The sequence below is a fragment of the Mustelus asterias genome, chromosome 13 (assembly GCF_964213995.1).
Source record: "Mustelus asterias chromosome 13, sMusAst1.hap1.1, whole genome shotgun sequence".
Lineage (NCBI taxonomy): Eukaryota > Metazoa > Chordata > Chondrichthyes > Carcharhiniformes > Triakidae > Mustelus > Mustelus asterias.
The window spans coordinates 27,355,018-27,370,252 of record NC_135813.1 but is presented as its reverse complement, the minus strand read 5'-3'; the positions used below and the strand labels follow the sequence as shown (position 1 = coordinate 27,370,252).

At 41.4% G+C, this 15,235-nt stretch overlaps 1 protein-coding gene across 1 annotated transcript in view; it reads right to left on the bottom strand.

The window, feature by feature from the left end:
* LOC144502533 (multiple epidermal growth factor-like domains protein 9) overlaps positions 1-15,235 on the bottom strand; it is a 310,066-nt gene that overhangs the window by 74,298 nt on the left and 220,533 nt on the right. The window contains exon 4 of the mRNA XM_078226609.1: positions 5,643-5,792. Within this exon, the coding sequence (XP_078082735.1) occupies positions 5,643-5,792 (150 nt within the window). The remainder of the gene's footprint in view (positions 1-5,642; positions 5,793-15,235) is intronic.

The window sequence follows — 15,235 nt, the reverse complement described above, 5'->3', positions numbered from 1 at the left end:
ATCATAGAAATCATAGAATTGGTCAGATTAATTGGCTTCATTCGCTGTCACTGATAGACAACTCAATCTCCTGCTAATTAATGGAAAGGAAAGGGTTCATAGGTCGAGAAATACTTCCAAATAGATGACTTGCATCATGGTGAAAAGCAAAATGCTGGAAATCACGAGTCTAACAAAGGGTCACAAGCTGTGAAATGCTAACGCGACCTTCCTCTCTCCACAGATGCCCTTTTTTTCAAACCTGGATGGAGACATTAGATTGGCCCAGTGCCCTCAAACCAAAATAAAAGGTAACAGAAGTGCCTCCTTTTTATAAGAGGACATTTCATAAAAACATAACAAAAAAGGAAACTTACCAAATTAAATAATGTTGCCACTTATGTCGACTAATCACTCTAGTCCCCTATGGTGTCCACATGCCATGGAAGACCTGGCATGTACCCACGGACAATGGATGCTCCTTTTCCACAACCACCCAAGTGCAGACAAAGCCACGGAAGAGAAGCAGATAGCCCCAGAGTAAATATCCCCACCGCCCACACAATATCTATCTTGTACTTAGAATCAACATGAGCTACATGTCAGTTACCCCACAAACTGTGGTCAAACACACCACACTACCCAAGAAATGTGACCAAGAAACATCCCACATATTTCTCAGCAATTCACTCAGATGTCAGTGTCCTCTGTGAGTTCCACAATCTCATTACAACTCTGTCTCTCTCATGAAGGGGCTTAAGTTTTCACTCTTGAAGACGTAGCTTCTGAATTCTGCCCAAACGTCGTTCCAACTTGAACTAAATGACTGCACACCCCCTAATGGTTTAATCTCTTCTCCTGAGACTGCCATTGGCTTCCCGAAGTTACACTCCAGCACCTGCTAACAGGCACAACTCCAGCCCTTTGGCCATGACAAGCAGAATACCACTGCTTGAAAGGGTTACCTCTGCCCCAACAGCCTAAGCTCAGAGCCAATGCCTTCTGCTACTTGTTCAGCTCTCCAGGGCTTCTCCCGTGCCTTCATTACCTAGAATTTGGTAACAGCAGCATCTTCACAGCTTGGAGCCTCTTTCTTTGCTCTTTTCCCCGGTGGTCTCTTCCTGGCAGTCCCCTTCTCCCAGTGTTGGCAAATGGTGGCTCCTTCCCTAGTGGTCTCCTCTCTGGGATCTCTCCCTGGGATTTCCCCCCTCTCCGAGTTCCGTCTTTTCGGTCCCATGTTATAGCCAGACCTGGGTCTCATGATCCTTGTTTTTGGGTCACTGAGGGAACGGATCACACCATCCTGCCATGCCCCACTCAGAATGCTCAGAATTCTTGGGCCTGCTGGGAAACAGAATCCTTGGCCTCTGCCTGGACCAAAATAAGTTCCCATTTCTTAACATTAGAGACAAGTCACCAAACAGCAACACAAATAATTATCAAAAATATTAGCAGAGCAGGTTGAACAACTGGTGATAGAAGCAAAATACTGCGGATGCTGGAATCTGAAATAAAGCAGAAAATGCTGGAAAATCTCAGCAGGTCTGACAGCATCTTTGGGGAGAGAATCGAGCCAACATTTCGAGTCTGGATGACCCTTTGTCAGAGCAGAGCTCTCGGGTCATCTAGACTTGAAATGTTGGCTCTATTCTCTCCCCACAGATGCTGTCAGACCTGCTGAGATTTTCCAGCATTTTCTGCTTTTGTTTGAACAAGTGGTGAAATAAGGGAAAATATTTCTTCTCCCAGGAGTGTTTGCAGTAAAGTGTGAGTTGGAAGTTAGATGTAAACAGAACATCTGTCCTTGGAAACCACCTGTACTCTGATTACAGAAGAAGAATCATCCGTCAATATGTGTAACTATCAAAAACACAAAATCACAAATACATTGATCACAAGCAAACCTGAGCAGGACTTTTTCAAACAAAATAAATTGCAGTTACCAGTTACCTTGTGTTTTTCTGCCTTGTGAGGGATTCTCCGATCTCATTCATTCCCGTTGCCAGCGAGAATGGAGAATTTAGCGTTCAGCCAAAACTCCATTCACTGCAGCAACACAGGACAATCCCACCATGGATGAGGTTGGAGGTTTCTGGGGCAGTTTTCATCATCCTTCCAAACATTTAATGACTGCAGTTAGCAGCAGCTGCAAATCTTTAAACAATCGAAATTTAACAACCCCTTCAGTAAATGAGTGACAATTACTGGACGAAAGGTCACTGATTGATTAAAATCCAGAGACTCACAACAGGGAAGCAATAATATCTGTTATTCAACTATATGTCAGATAGATTTTTGTTTGTACCCATGATTCAATGGCTGTCAGTTAGGTACCAGTGTTCAAAACTGCCTAATGATACAGTGGTTCAATGGGGAAGTGGTAGCATAGTGGTATTGTCACTGGATTTTCCAGAGACCCAGGATAATGCTCTGGGGATCTGGGGGTTCAAATCCCACCACAGCAGATGGTGAAATTTGAATTCAATAAAAATCTGAAATTAAAATGATGACCATGAAACCATTGTTGATTGTTGCAAAAATCCATCTGGTTCACTCATGTCCTTTAGGGAAGGAATTCTGCCATCCTGACTTGGTCTGGCCTACATGTGACTCCAGATCCACAGCAATGTGATTGACTATTAAATGCCCTCTGAAACTCAGTTCAAGGGCAATTAGGAATGGGCAATAAATGCTGGCCCACCCAGCGATGCCCACATTCCATGCATCAATTTTAAAACATTGTTCACAATGCCAATGTAGTCACACCAATGCCAAGCTGTCAATTTCATGAAAACACTCCAGTAATTTCTTGCACCTCTTGTGATGATATCCACCGTATCAAACGCCAAGACTGCTCTGGGGCTCATGAATGCTGTGGATAGCGTGTCCTCTAACACTCCCTTCCTTTTTCACAGGGAAGTATTCAACACCTCTCTAATACCAAAGGCTGAAATATGAAATTGCTTGTGAGAAATTATGGGTGGAGAACTTTGCTTCCTGAACATAATACATTAAATGCGTCTTTGACAAGGTACTTTAGAAATGAACATCTCTTTGCTTCTTTAGGCTTCTGAATGAATTTGACAGTATCATTAATGCTCAATGACACATTCTCAGCAAGGAGGTTGAAATGTAAGGAAGTCAAGAATCCCACCCTAGTTCAATGAATATGGTTCCTTTCCTCTCTCCTTTGTCTCTTCTCCATGTCCTGTCCATTATTCGGACTTCATCTCATATTTAGCATCTTTTATGTATCATTCCTCCAAAGCCCTATTTCCACATTTTCTTTTATCTCTTCTGCATCCTTTGTCCTTCAATCCTTCTGATATCAATAGGCCCTGTCACTCATTCAGTTCTGGAATTCTAACCAGGTCAATCACAAATTATCTAACAGACACAGTCAATAATATAGTCATTTGAACAGAGCTACTGCAATTCAGAAGCCTTCCACAATGAAATACTTCAGATTGTCTCTGGTATTTAACACAATTTAAAATGTCTGTGGGTAGTTTAGACTATTTTAAGTGGAATATTTTAAAATACAGTAAGAAAACAGAACAGTTTATGAAACTGGCGGCACGATAGCACAGTGGTTAGCACTGCCGCTTCACAGCTCCAGGGTCCCGGGTTCGATTCCCGGCTCGGGTCACTGTCTGTGTGGAGTTTGCACATTCTCCTCGTGTCTGCGTGGGTTTCCTCCGGGTGCTCCGGTTTCCTCCCACAGTCCAAAGATGTGCGGGCTAGGTTGATTGGCCAGGTTAAAAATTGCCCCTTAGAGTCCTGGGATGCGTAGGTTAGAGGGATTAGCGGGTAAAATATGTGGGGGTAGGGCCTGGGTGGGATTGTGGTCGGTGCAGACTCGATGGGCCGAATGGCCTCCTTCTGCACTGTAGGGTTTCTATGATTTCTATGAAACTCTTGCTCAATCCAATTTGCATTGTTTGTTGTCTTTTTGATAGTTTTTGACAGAGGTGTAATTCTGGGGCCAAATAGTCAGATTTTTGGTTGTAAAATAATTTGATTTGATCATTTATAAACAAAGCTGAGGATTTCACCAGTCCCTCTGTGATCATCAGGAAGGCAGACTCAAGGCTGACTGAGAGGAATGGTGACAGGCATCAGGTTTCAGAAAACACTTGCCAAATCTTTAAATAATGGCAGGTGTGATATCCTCATCATTTATTTCTTCTATTATAAATTTGTGTTCAAAATTAACATTAAATAGTGACAATTTATACTGCTTCAAATGATGGTAAAAAACTGAAGCAGTTTTCCCTGCAATCATTAGATTCATTCTCAGTATCATGTTATGTTTAGGGTCAAATAACAAATCTTCACACAGAATTTGGTTATCTTATTTTGATACAGAACCCAGTGTGACTGGGTCAGTGAAGTATCTAAAGAACTGTCTGGCTCACTTAATTGAAATGGTAGAATCCTGACTGCTTTGCTTGTATATATGTTTGTTTTTGTTGGTCTTTTTTATGTTTGAGATTCATGTTTAACGCTTTCTTGTAAATTGTAGTAGTGAGTTTGAAGCTATCTGGAGAAATAGCTAGGTCAGTGGGACTTGACTGAAATATGCCAACCAATGAGGTTATTATTTACATGTGCAGCTTAGCGCAGCAGATTTGACTGTTATTTCCTTTCTTAGAAAAATGGATATTGAAATCTGCATCTACTTAGCATGTTATTGCTTCTGTTTACTTGCCCATTTACTGTTTAATAAATCCCTTTCTTCATTTTTCAACCCAAGCCACAGTATGATGAGGTGTTCATTCCATTGCCTACCACAGGTCAAGGAAGATCACAGGACACCATCCTTTGAAAAGAATGACTGAAATCTGGCTCTGAGGGTTTTCTTTTGGATGCCTGGGTTTGTTACAGACACATTAACGAGTGCATGGAAGAAGGTTATGTTGAACCTGAGAACAATACTGACAACAACAACTTGCATTTACAGAGTGCCTTTAATTAGCATCTCCCTCCTCTCAACCCTGGGTACTTTGGCATAATCAGTCCAAAGTGGGCAACAAGCCAAAGAAGGAGAGGCATGTTTCCCACGTTACAACAGTGACTACACTTCAAAAGCATTTCATCGATTGTAAAGCACTTTGCAGTGTCCTGAGACCATGAATGTCACTAAATAAATGCAAATCTTTCTTTCTCCTTCATTTGAATGAATGGGCCATTGATTAATTATAGAGGGGGAGTTTTCAGGAGAGGAGGGGGGTGGTGGGACATTGTGAAGAAATTCCAGAGCTTGGGACCAGGGTGTCTAAATGTGTTGCTAGTAACGGTGGTGCAAAGAGAGGGATGCACAAAAAGCTACAATTGAGAGCGATGAACCCAAGAACACAACGGTCCACTCCAGAGCAATGTGGACCACTGATGAAAGCTGGACTTGCCTGTTTTAGGATTTAGCCACAAGTTGCCTAATACAGGAACAGATCCCATAAATCTCCGATAGAAATAATGATTAAGCAACCACACAGGGAGTCTTGATCTTAGTACCAGAGTTAAGATTAACAAGCATTAAAATCAATAAAATTAAATATCACGAGCTTTCACAGAAAGAAAGGGTTCACAGTTTACTTCCTGTAACTTCAAGGCTGATGGTTTCCATTATCACGATGGTCAAATAAGAAACAAAATTATGTTACCTATATGACAGCTTCCACTGGATGTCACTACTGAGCAAGGGCAACGCTCACATGCAGCTGCGGGGCTGGCTCCAAGCTGCCTGTAGAAACTATCCTTGCACTTCTCACAATAGCGTCCTTTGCTATTTCCAGTGCAGTTTGTACAGATGCCTAAAAAAAAGCAGAAAGCAAATACAAATGAATAACAGCTTCATTTGCGAAGAGGAGGATGAAAAAAGATTTAAATAACAGTGCAGATTTCACATTTATCTACATGACTTGATTAGAGTCCGTAATTCAATAAGCCTAACTTTAGATCACTTGTTCCAGTTAATCAATTAACCATCGAGATATGATCAAAAGCAGTCAACAGTGCCCTGTGATTAAAACAAGCAATGGGAGCAGCTGACCGCAGTGCACAGTTCTAACCAATATCTGTGACAAATGTGTTCACATTCCAACATTCATGATGAATGTTTTTCTTGGTCCACATTTATTTATGCCATATTCTGAATGGAGAATTGCACATTTTACAATCCTCTCCCCCGCAGTTGTAGCACAGAGTCTGATTATACTTCATGTACGTAGCCAAATTATAAAGTTACAACTTAAAACCAATAAATTTAAATCAGAAATGGGTCATGAGCCATACCTTTAAAGAATGAAACACAGAAGTTACATGTTAACCAAAGTACTAATTGGAAAAAATGACATGCACTAGATCATGTATTCCCTGTGTTCATTTCTTGTGTTTCCATAAAAAGGCAGCTGAAAGTTTGACTTGTACACACGACATCACCATAATTCAATCACAGTTCATGCTTCTCTGGTTGCACCATGGTACTTGAATGAAGTCCTCTCCTAGCCTATTGCAGCAGCCCATTTTCAAATGAATGAGGCTGTGTCATTTTGTTATTGTATCTTTGCAGCAAGATGGCCATTTGTAAACTGTGTGTGATTGAAGAGGCCAACATTGCACGCTGATATCACCCTTGCGCACGCACCATAATATATTTTTCAATAATCTTGATAACAATTCCCTGAGACCCCAGGGAAGCTTGTCTGGAGACAATACACATCTCTTTAACCTGTGCTTAATGCTTCCTCCACTCACATTGTCTGTAACTTTAAGACCTGGTTGGCTGTAGAGATTTGCATTCTAATCAGTATTCTGTAACTTGATTTTGTGTCTCTGTGCCCTGTTTGAGAGCAGATTTCCACTCCATCTGACGAAGGAGCAGCGCTCCGAAAGCTAATGGCATTTGCTATCAAATAAACCTGTTGGACTTTAACGTGGTGTTGTTAAAACTCTTACTGTGTTTACCCCAGTCCAACGCAGACATCTCCACATCATGACCCCAGGGAAGGGCAGAGGGGTTTGTGCTGGGAGTGGGTGAAGCGAGAGAGATGAGGGGAGGGCAAGATGTAAACTGTACTGCAGCACAAACAGCCCTGATAGCTAACAGGACAGTCACAGTATGGGCTTTCTACACTTCCACAAAATCAGCGTACCTGCAATTCTCAGTCCATTAGACTTCTACAAAGATAAATCTTCCCTTCCTGTGAAAATATCACTTTGCAATCCTGCACAAAATTTTAGCAAAATAGCAAAATGGTCCGAATTAAAAATCCTATTTGAGAGTTTGATATGTCACTTGTAATCCAGGCTAATGCTCTGAGGTTACGGGTTCAAATTCCACCCCAGCAGCTGGTGAAAGGTAACTTTATATTCCAGATTTGTTCATTAGTCTCAGTAATGGTGACCATGACAGCTATCACCGATTGTTAGAACAAACCCACCTGGTTCATTAATGTCCTTTAAAGAAGGAAATCTGCCATCCTTACTCGGTCTGACCCACATGTAACTACAGACCCGCTGCAATATGGGTGGCTCTTTAACTGTCCTCTGAAATGACCTTTGAGCCACCCAGTTCAACGGTAATTAGAGATGGGCAACAAATGTTAGCCTTGCGAGTAACACCCTCATCCCATGAAAGAATAATGAATTAATCTCAGTCATTTGTATATATCAGTAGCAATTCTGTACCGACATTAAGCGTTTAGTTGTTACATGGGTACAATGGGTATAGAGGGGTATGGGCCAAATGCAGGCAATTGGGATTAGCTTAAGGGTTTTAAAAAAGAAAAGGCGGTATGACAAGTTGGACAGAAGGGCCTGTTTCCATGCTGCAAACCTCTATGACTCTATGAGCTTACGATTCAGTTTATTCAAGGAATATGATTCATCATTTAAATATAATTACATGCATTTCTCTTCTCTCCATCTTTATTGTTCTATGCCATAACCTTCATCTTTAGAAATGAGCACCAAATTATGTCCTGAGATGTCACATGAAAGGAAAGGACTGTGAGCCAAAGAAGATGAAAGTGTTTGTCAATACAAAAAGTGTTGTGAAGAAGCCATTCTTACGCATCTTTTTCTTAAAGTGAGGTACAAAAATAGTGACAGGCTCTGAGTATAGAGTTCCACAGGGAACTGTGCTATAAATAAACCTCTGATTGCCTGTATTATTGAAGTTCCTCATTATCTGAATCTGCCACCAAAATAGTACCTGGCACTAGACAGTACCATGGGCTGAGCCCAACATTTGTGGTTCAATTCAAAATGGCCCAAGCTGAACTTAATATAACATGGGGAGGAGGTGGGTCTATTGAATGCATGAAAAGACTGCAGGCTGTTGTGTCGCAATCCAGTGTTTATGGAGGCATTTGGAGTGTGCATGCTGAAGCTCAGAACTTTTGGTGGGAAGGGTTAGTTAGGTTATACATCCAAATTCCCACCAAGATACAGAAAGTTATTATTGTTCTTCAGGCTCTGATTTCAGAGAGCTTGAACTTCAGATTGCCCAAATGTAGAATGTAACAAAACTTATACCAAATTGATCTAACTGTGAGTATACAACTACCTGATTCAATCCTGACCCACTCTGGGAGCACAATAGCTTCGGTTCTGTGGAATTATTATCATAAATTATAGCAAAACCCAAAAGGTTAGAATATGATTTGATTTATTATTGTCACATTTATTAGTATAGTGAAAAGCATTGTTTCTTGCACGCTATACAGCCAAAGCATACTGTTCATAGCGTACATAGGGGAGAAAGAAAGGAGAGGGTGCAAAATGTAGTGTTACAGTCATAGCTAGGGTGTAGAGAAAGATCAGCTTAATATAAGGTAGGCCCATTCAAAAGTCTGATGGCAGTAAGGAAGAAGCTGTTCTTGAGTCGGTTGGTACATGATCTCAGACTTTTGTACCTTTTTCTCGACAGAAGAAGGTGGAAGAGAGTATGTCCAGGGTGCATGGGGCCCTTGACTATGCTGGCTGCTTTTCCAGGGCAGCAGGAAGAGTAGACGGAGTCAATGGATGGGAGGCTGGTTTGCATGATGGACTGGGCTTTGTTCATAACCCTTTGTAGTTTCTTGCGGTCTTGGTCACAGCAGGAGCCATAACAAATTGCGATATATCCGGAAAGGATGATGCAATATTCTTCCCTTGTACTAATACTTAATTAATGCATAATTAAAATTTTTGTTTTTTCAACTTCCCAAAGATCATATGATAAGCATTTACTTGTAAATTAATGAGCTTCGAGCTATGTAAATCTGTATGCAAGTTTATTATGGGGGAAACATATTTGAATAATTCCAAATGGATGCATTTTAGTTGCAGGTTCGTTAACTCCAATGACAGACCGCATGTTGGTTGTGTTCACTAAACAAGTGTCCAGAAAGCAAGAATTGGGTTTTCTTTTTATCATGTCATCTTCCCAACAATAATCTCTGCAAATATCAACAAACCTGATCTTGAAATATCAGCCAGTTTATGATTTTAATTAGACTCAAACTGTTTCCTTCTTGATTGATACAAAGAAATGCTGAAGTGAAGCAACATGAACACTGTCGAACTTCCACTGTCAAATCTCTGGTGTTTGTTTTTCTGATAGGTCCCAAAGTGTTGAAGTTAAATAGTTTGTGCGTGTGTTGGCTGACCACAAGGAAAGGAACGTTCCAGTCCCAGCTCAATTGTAGGTCCTTAAAAAAAAAAAGACCTTTGCAAAGCCAAGCCGTCCAGAAATGTTTATGCTTGGAGCAGGATTTCCCACAATGGAAATCTACTTCCCAGAATGGCTTTGTACCTTTTGCAATTTGACATCCAGATTAGATACATTAGTACAGTTAATGACACTGTGTTCATCTGGACTGAGCTGTAAACAGAACAGGGCCTATTGCAGCATCTGAAACATCTGCTTTCTGATAACACAACTCACACTGCCAGAAATCGTTCTCATTATCATACATTCAATGTAAAAGAGAAACCAAAGTCAAATGCTTTATATAACTTGTTTTTTAGAAAGATGTGAGCTGTTTTTACATTGTACCATATTAAAAATTGCCAGTGTATGGGTAATTATTTTCAGATTTTGCTTGACCTTTGTTAAAGCAGTGAGAACTCATTTTAGTTTGCTTCAAGTACTCCTTCACCAAGAATAAAGCTTTGATGATTTATTAAGTATTGAGTTTGTCCACCCAGACTGGAGTACCCAGATAGGATTTTCTGGCCACGCTCGCCCCGAAACCGGAAAATCCTGCCCGAGGTCAACAGACCTTTCCATGGTCCACCCCTCGCCCACTACAATTCCCGTGGCAGGTGGGATGGGAAAATTCACTCCCCTGCCTTAATCTCTGCACCATCCTCTACTGAGGTTAGCTTTTGTTCAAGAACATCCAGTTTGACATAGTTTAGAAATTATCCAGAGAAGAAAAGGGAATCACTTTTTACCCTGTATCACTGAGTGCTTGTGTCCTATTCCAGCATCGCTGTGCAGTCCATTAGCCAAACTGGACTCTGATATTAAAATCATTACAATCCTGAAAATCATCATGGTAGTTGTTTATGACTTGTCGACTTAAACCCCTGTTCCCCTCTTTTCTCCACCTTCCCGGCAACAACAAGCGAGAGGAGTTCATGGAATTTGTTGTCATTAAGGATGGGAGTTTTCAGCCCATCGTAGCAGCCCACCACTGGAGGGGATTCAGCAACCCAGCCAAAGGCTCACTGACTTTCAGCAGGACTGGACAATCCTGGTGGTGGGTGGGACTGAAAAATCCCACCCCAAGATTAAAACCATTCAATCAATTCCCTCTCTTCCAATAGCTTCCCAGACCAAATCTCTCAAAGATTGCCTCTTCTGAAGCCCTGAGCTTGCATCTTTCTCTCCCATCTTCACTCATGTTCTCTCTTGGCCCTGCTCCCCAATTCTTATTCTGATTTTAAACATTGGGAAGACAAAAGCCATTGGTACTTGAAACAAACTCCTACCTCTAGCCATCAAATCAATTGCTCTCCCTGGCAACTGACTGAAGCTGAACCAGACTTTATCAGCTTTGTGTCACACTAGACCCCACGATGGGTTTCTGACCACATGATAGCACCATTACTCAGACTGCCTATTCTCACCTCTTGTAACATCGTACAGCTCCTCCCCACTCTCCCCAACCCCCATCTCGGCTCACCCTGCTGCTGACACCCTCATCTGTGCCTTTGTTAGATTTAGACTTGACTTATCAAACACATTCCTGGATGTGTTATCCCTCTCATAGGGCGGCACGGTAGCACAGTGGTTAGCACTGCGGCTTCACAGCTCCAGGGACCTGGGTTCGATTCCCGCTCGGGTCACTGTCTGTGTGGAGTTTGCACATTCTCCTCGTGTCTGCGTGGGTTTCCTCCGGGTGCTCCGGTTTCCTCCCACAGTCCAAAGATGTGCGGGTTAGGTTGATTGGCTGTGCTAAAATTGCCCCTTAGTGTCCTGAGATGAGTAGGTTAGAGGGATTAGCGGGTAAAATATGTAGAGATATGGGGGTAGGGCCTGGGTGGGATTGTGGTCGGTGCAGACTCGATGGGCCGAAAGGCCTCTTTCTGCACTGTAGGGTTCTATGATTCATTGTCCCTTCCAAAAACTTATCATCCAAAACTCTCAAGCCTGTGTCTTAACTCACGGCAAGTCCTGTTCACCCATCTCCCCTGCGCTCGCTGGCCTATATGGGTTCCTGGTTAAGCAGCAGCTCAAATTTTAAAATTCTCATCCTTGTTTCTTCCTCTCTTTACCAATTATATTTTGATTCCTTTTGTCCAAACTTTCCTTCATCTTCCCTAACACCTCCAAATGTAGCTCGCTGTCAGATTTTGTTCACAAGCATTCCTGCAAAGTGGCTTGGGAGCTACGTTAAACGTGTAACATAAATGCAAGTTGTTGTGTATACTTGCATTGATGCAGATATATAAACATAAAATAGACAAAGTTCTAATTTTGCAACATAATATTGTGGGATGAATGCTTTCATTACTTGTCAATAATAGCATAGAAAATGCAACATGAAGTGATAAAGGTTTGCAAACCAGGAGCCTTACAATGGTAGCAGTATAGCTGAAGGTCTTATCAATGAGGTTTGGTTACAAGGTGATTAAAGTAATGCCGATGCTTAAAACCTAAAGTAATCGAATATTGTGTGGTATCAGGACACGGGAAATTTGCAGCTCCATGCATACAGACTATAATTGTGGTATGGAAAAACAGCTATCACTAGCACTGAGATGCAAGAACACTCTTCAGCTTTTAAAACAAAGCATCCATAAAAATTAACAGAAATAATGCTTCTGCTCCACTAATGAGCAGAGATCATAAAATGGTGCAGCTAAGTACAATAATCTGCACTTAATTTCACTTGAGCCAGACAATGCACTTCCCCAGTGAAAGGCCAGCACTCCTGTGGGGTAGGTTCCACCTGACACATAATATATTTGTACATGGATTCTTTCTTCCTGCAATCTGCTGTAAATTATGTCGTGGAAAGTCTGGCTTAATGAGCAAGATCACAAAAGGCCCTGCTGTGCACATGATTTAACACTCGCCAGACTCTGAAGCAGTCTGGAGAACTTCATGGAGCCCTGGAACTTTCGTCAAAAGAAAATCAGAGCATTCCTTATGGGATAGAGATTCTGCAAAATAGCGTAAGCCACAGAATAAAATCCGTTGCTGTACACTAATCTCCAGCATCCAAGCAGCTGTTGGCTAAACTTTCAACCTCTGCGCTCTTATATTTGAAGACTCCAATTACATGACATTCTTGGCTGCTGGCTGCTGTTTCTTTGGTCAATTGGCCAGCACAATCTTGCTGGTGTGTAAATCATGCCATCCAGGGGGCACATGCAGCTAAAAGCCATTGAAAGGTGAATTTACATATTGAACATTGCATCAAAGTCTTGCACCTGATCCTTAGCCATTATTCTCTGAAAGATGTACAGATCCAAACACTGAAAAATGCATGTAGATGCACGTACAATGAATGTTTGGATTTGGTTACAAGACCACTGGGTAAGATAACCATGTGACACTTGCAATCTGTATCACAAACTTCCCATACTTCTGTAAATAAGCCTCAATGTTTCATCAGTCGCACTCTTAAATATGTAATACTAGAGACTGACTCTTCTATTAACTCTATCATTTGAACTTCTACCACCAGGCAAGCGCTCTATTTTATCCACCCCTGACAGTGATATAAATAAATAGTTGCCTGGTCATTTTGCCCTACTCAATACAGTACAGCTGGGGCATGAAAATAGTCTCACTGCTGTGCAATGTATTCTAGTGCAGCTATGTAAAATGTACTAAGGGTGCAGTGTGCAATCGTTAGTCAGCAGCCTCAAACTGTAAAGCTGACAGCACCTCACATTGATCCTGCATAGAAACACAGGATGTAGAAAATAGAAGGAGTGAGCCATTCGGCCTCTCGAGCCTACTCTGCCTTTCAGTATGGTTGATTATCCAGCTCAAGAGCCTGATCCTGTCTCTCCCCCACCCCCGCATACTCTTCGGTCCCCCAGAACTAGATCTACCTCCTTCTTGAAAACACACTCAACTGCTTTCTGTGGTAGCGAATTCCACAGGCTTGCCACTCTCTGGGTGAAGAAATTTCTCCTCATCTCAGTCCTAAAAGGTTTGCCTCTTATCCTTAGATTATGGCCCCTGGTTCTGTACTCCCCCACCATCAGGAACATCCTTCCTAAATCTACTCTGTCTTGTCCTGTTAGAATTTTATAGGTTTCTAAGAAGTTCCACAGCCCTTATGCTTCTGAACGCCAGCGAATATAATCCTGACTGATTAAATCTCTCCTCGTACGTCAATCCTGCTATCCCAGGAATCAGTCGAGTAAACCTTCGCTGCACTCCCTCTATTAGTAAGAAAGGACATTCACCATTTGTTTTTGGATGTTTTCATTTACTAATGAACACTAAAAGCAAGGTCTAATGAACTACTTGCACACTTTTTGAAAGGTTTATTTGGGTGTTATCCTGCAGGGACTTTGCATTTTAAGTGGTGTAAGACCAGTTGCTACAGGTGGATTTACACGTATCTTAGTACATTTAGCGTTGAGATCACAGGCCCTGCTGCCCAGTTATACAGCTACTTTCATATCGATGTACAGACAAAGCTGAAAGTTCTATTGCTTCCTCAAGTGTTGACCTTATCATTGGATGAACTTCAAAAGGATGACCAAGTAAGAGGTTGAAGTGAAAATTTCATGGGTCATTGTGTGTTTCAACAGCAATATCAGGAACTCGGAGAGAGGAAGTGCACACAGCCACAGAATACATACAAAAAAATACACAACAGGTAAAAGGTTTTATCTTTAATGTTGCAGATGACCTTGAATTATTGATTTTAAAAGGAAATTTGATAAAATCGTCTTAAACCATTTGGCCAGAATATGAATTCAGCGGCGAAGGGCTAAGACTCATTGTTTATGATGCTGAAAGCTGTCCACAGATTTTCTCGATTTTGACCTGTAACTTCCCATCATTAGGGATCTGTTCCAGTGCAATGCACACCCCAGCAGATCTGTAGGGTATCTGAGCAGGGCATGAAGTGGTGTGACTCTTCAACCAGTTACAATGAAAAATTCTTACTGAGTAACGCAGAGTTTAAACCAAGTATAAATAAATCAATGTAAAATAATGTACAAAAAGCAAATTAAAGATGGGATTCAGAACAAGCGATGAATGTAAGAAACAAACAGAAAAGAGAAAAATGATTTTTCCAACGTTAACTAACCTCTGAAGGAATGAGAACCCGCACTAGTAAAATTAAAATTTCAATGTCACAGAGGTTGTATGCAAACAATTATGCCATCTCACATTATTGAAAATGTAATTATGTCTGAATGGACCAGCTCTAATATTTTCTGCTATGTTTAGTGCGTAAGTACTGCAACTTCTTGCCAGTGCATATGTTTCAATGCTGACAAGGTACTGTGAGAGCATAACCTTTGGAGGAACAGTGTACCTCTGATAGCAACTTTTGGATTTCTGATTTCAATTCTGCATTCCCTGGAATTTACTGTCCAATTTACTCCATAACAACGGTGAGTGCTGACAAGATCTCCATTGTACTTCATGGAAAATTTGGGCCATAGACTTACGCCACAAACAGAGTTCTTTCAGCCCAATTTGTCTATGCTGCTGTTTATACTTCATATGAGCCTCCTCCACTCCACCTCAACTCTTTCAACCCAACCTTCCATTCCCTTCTAA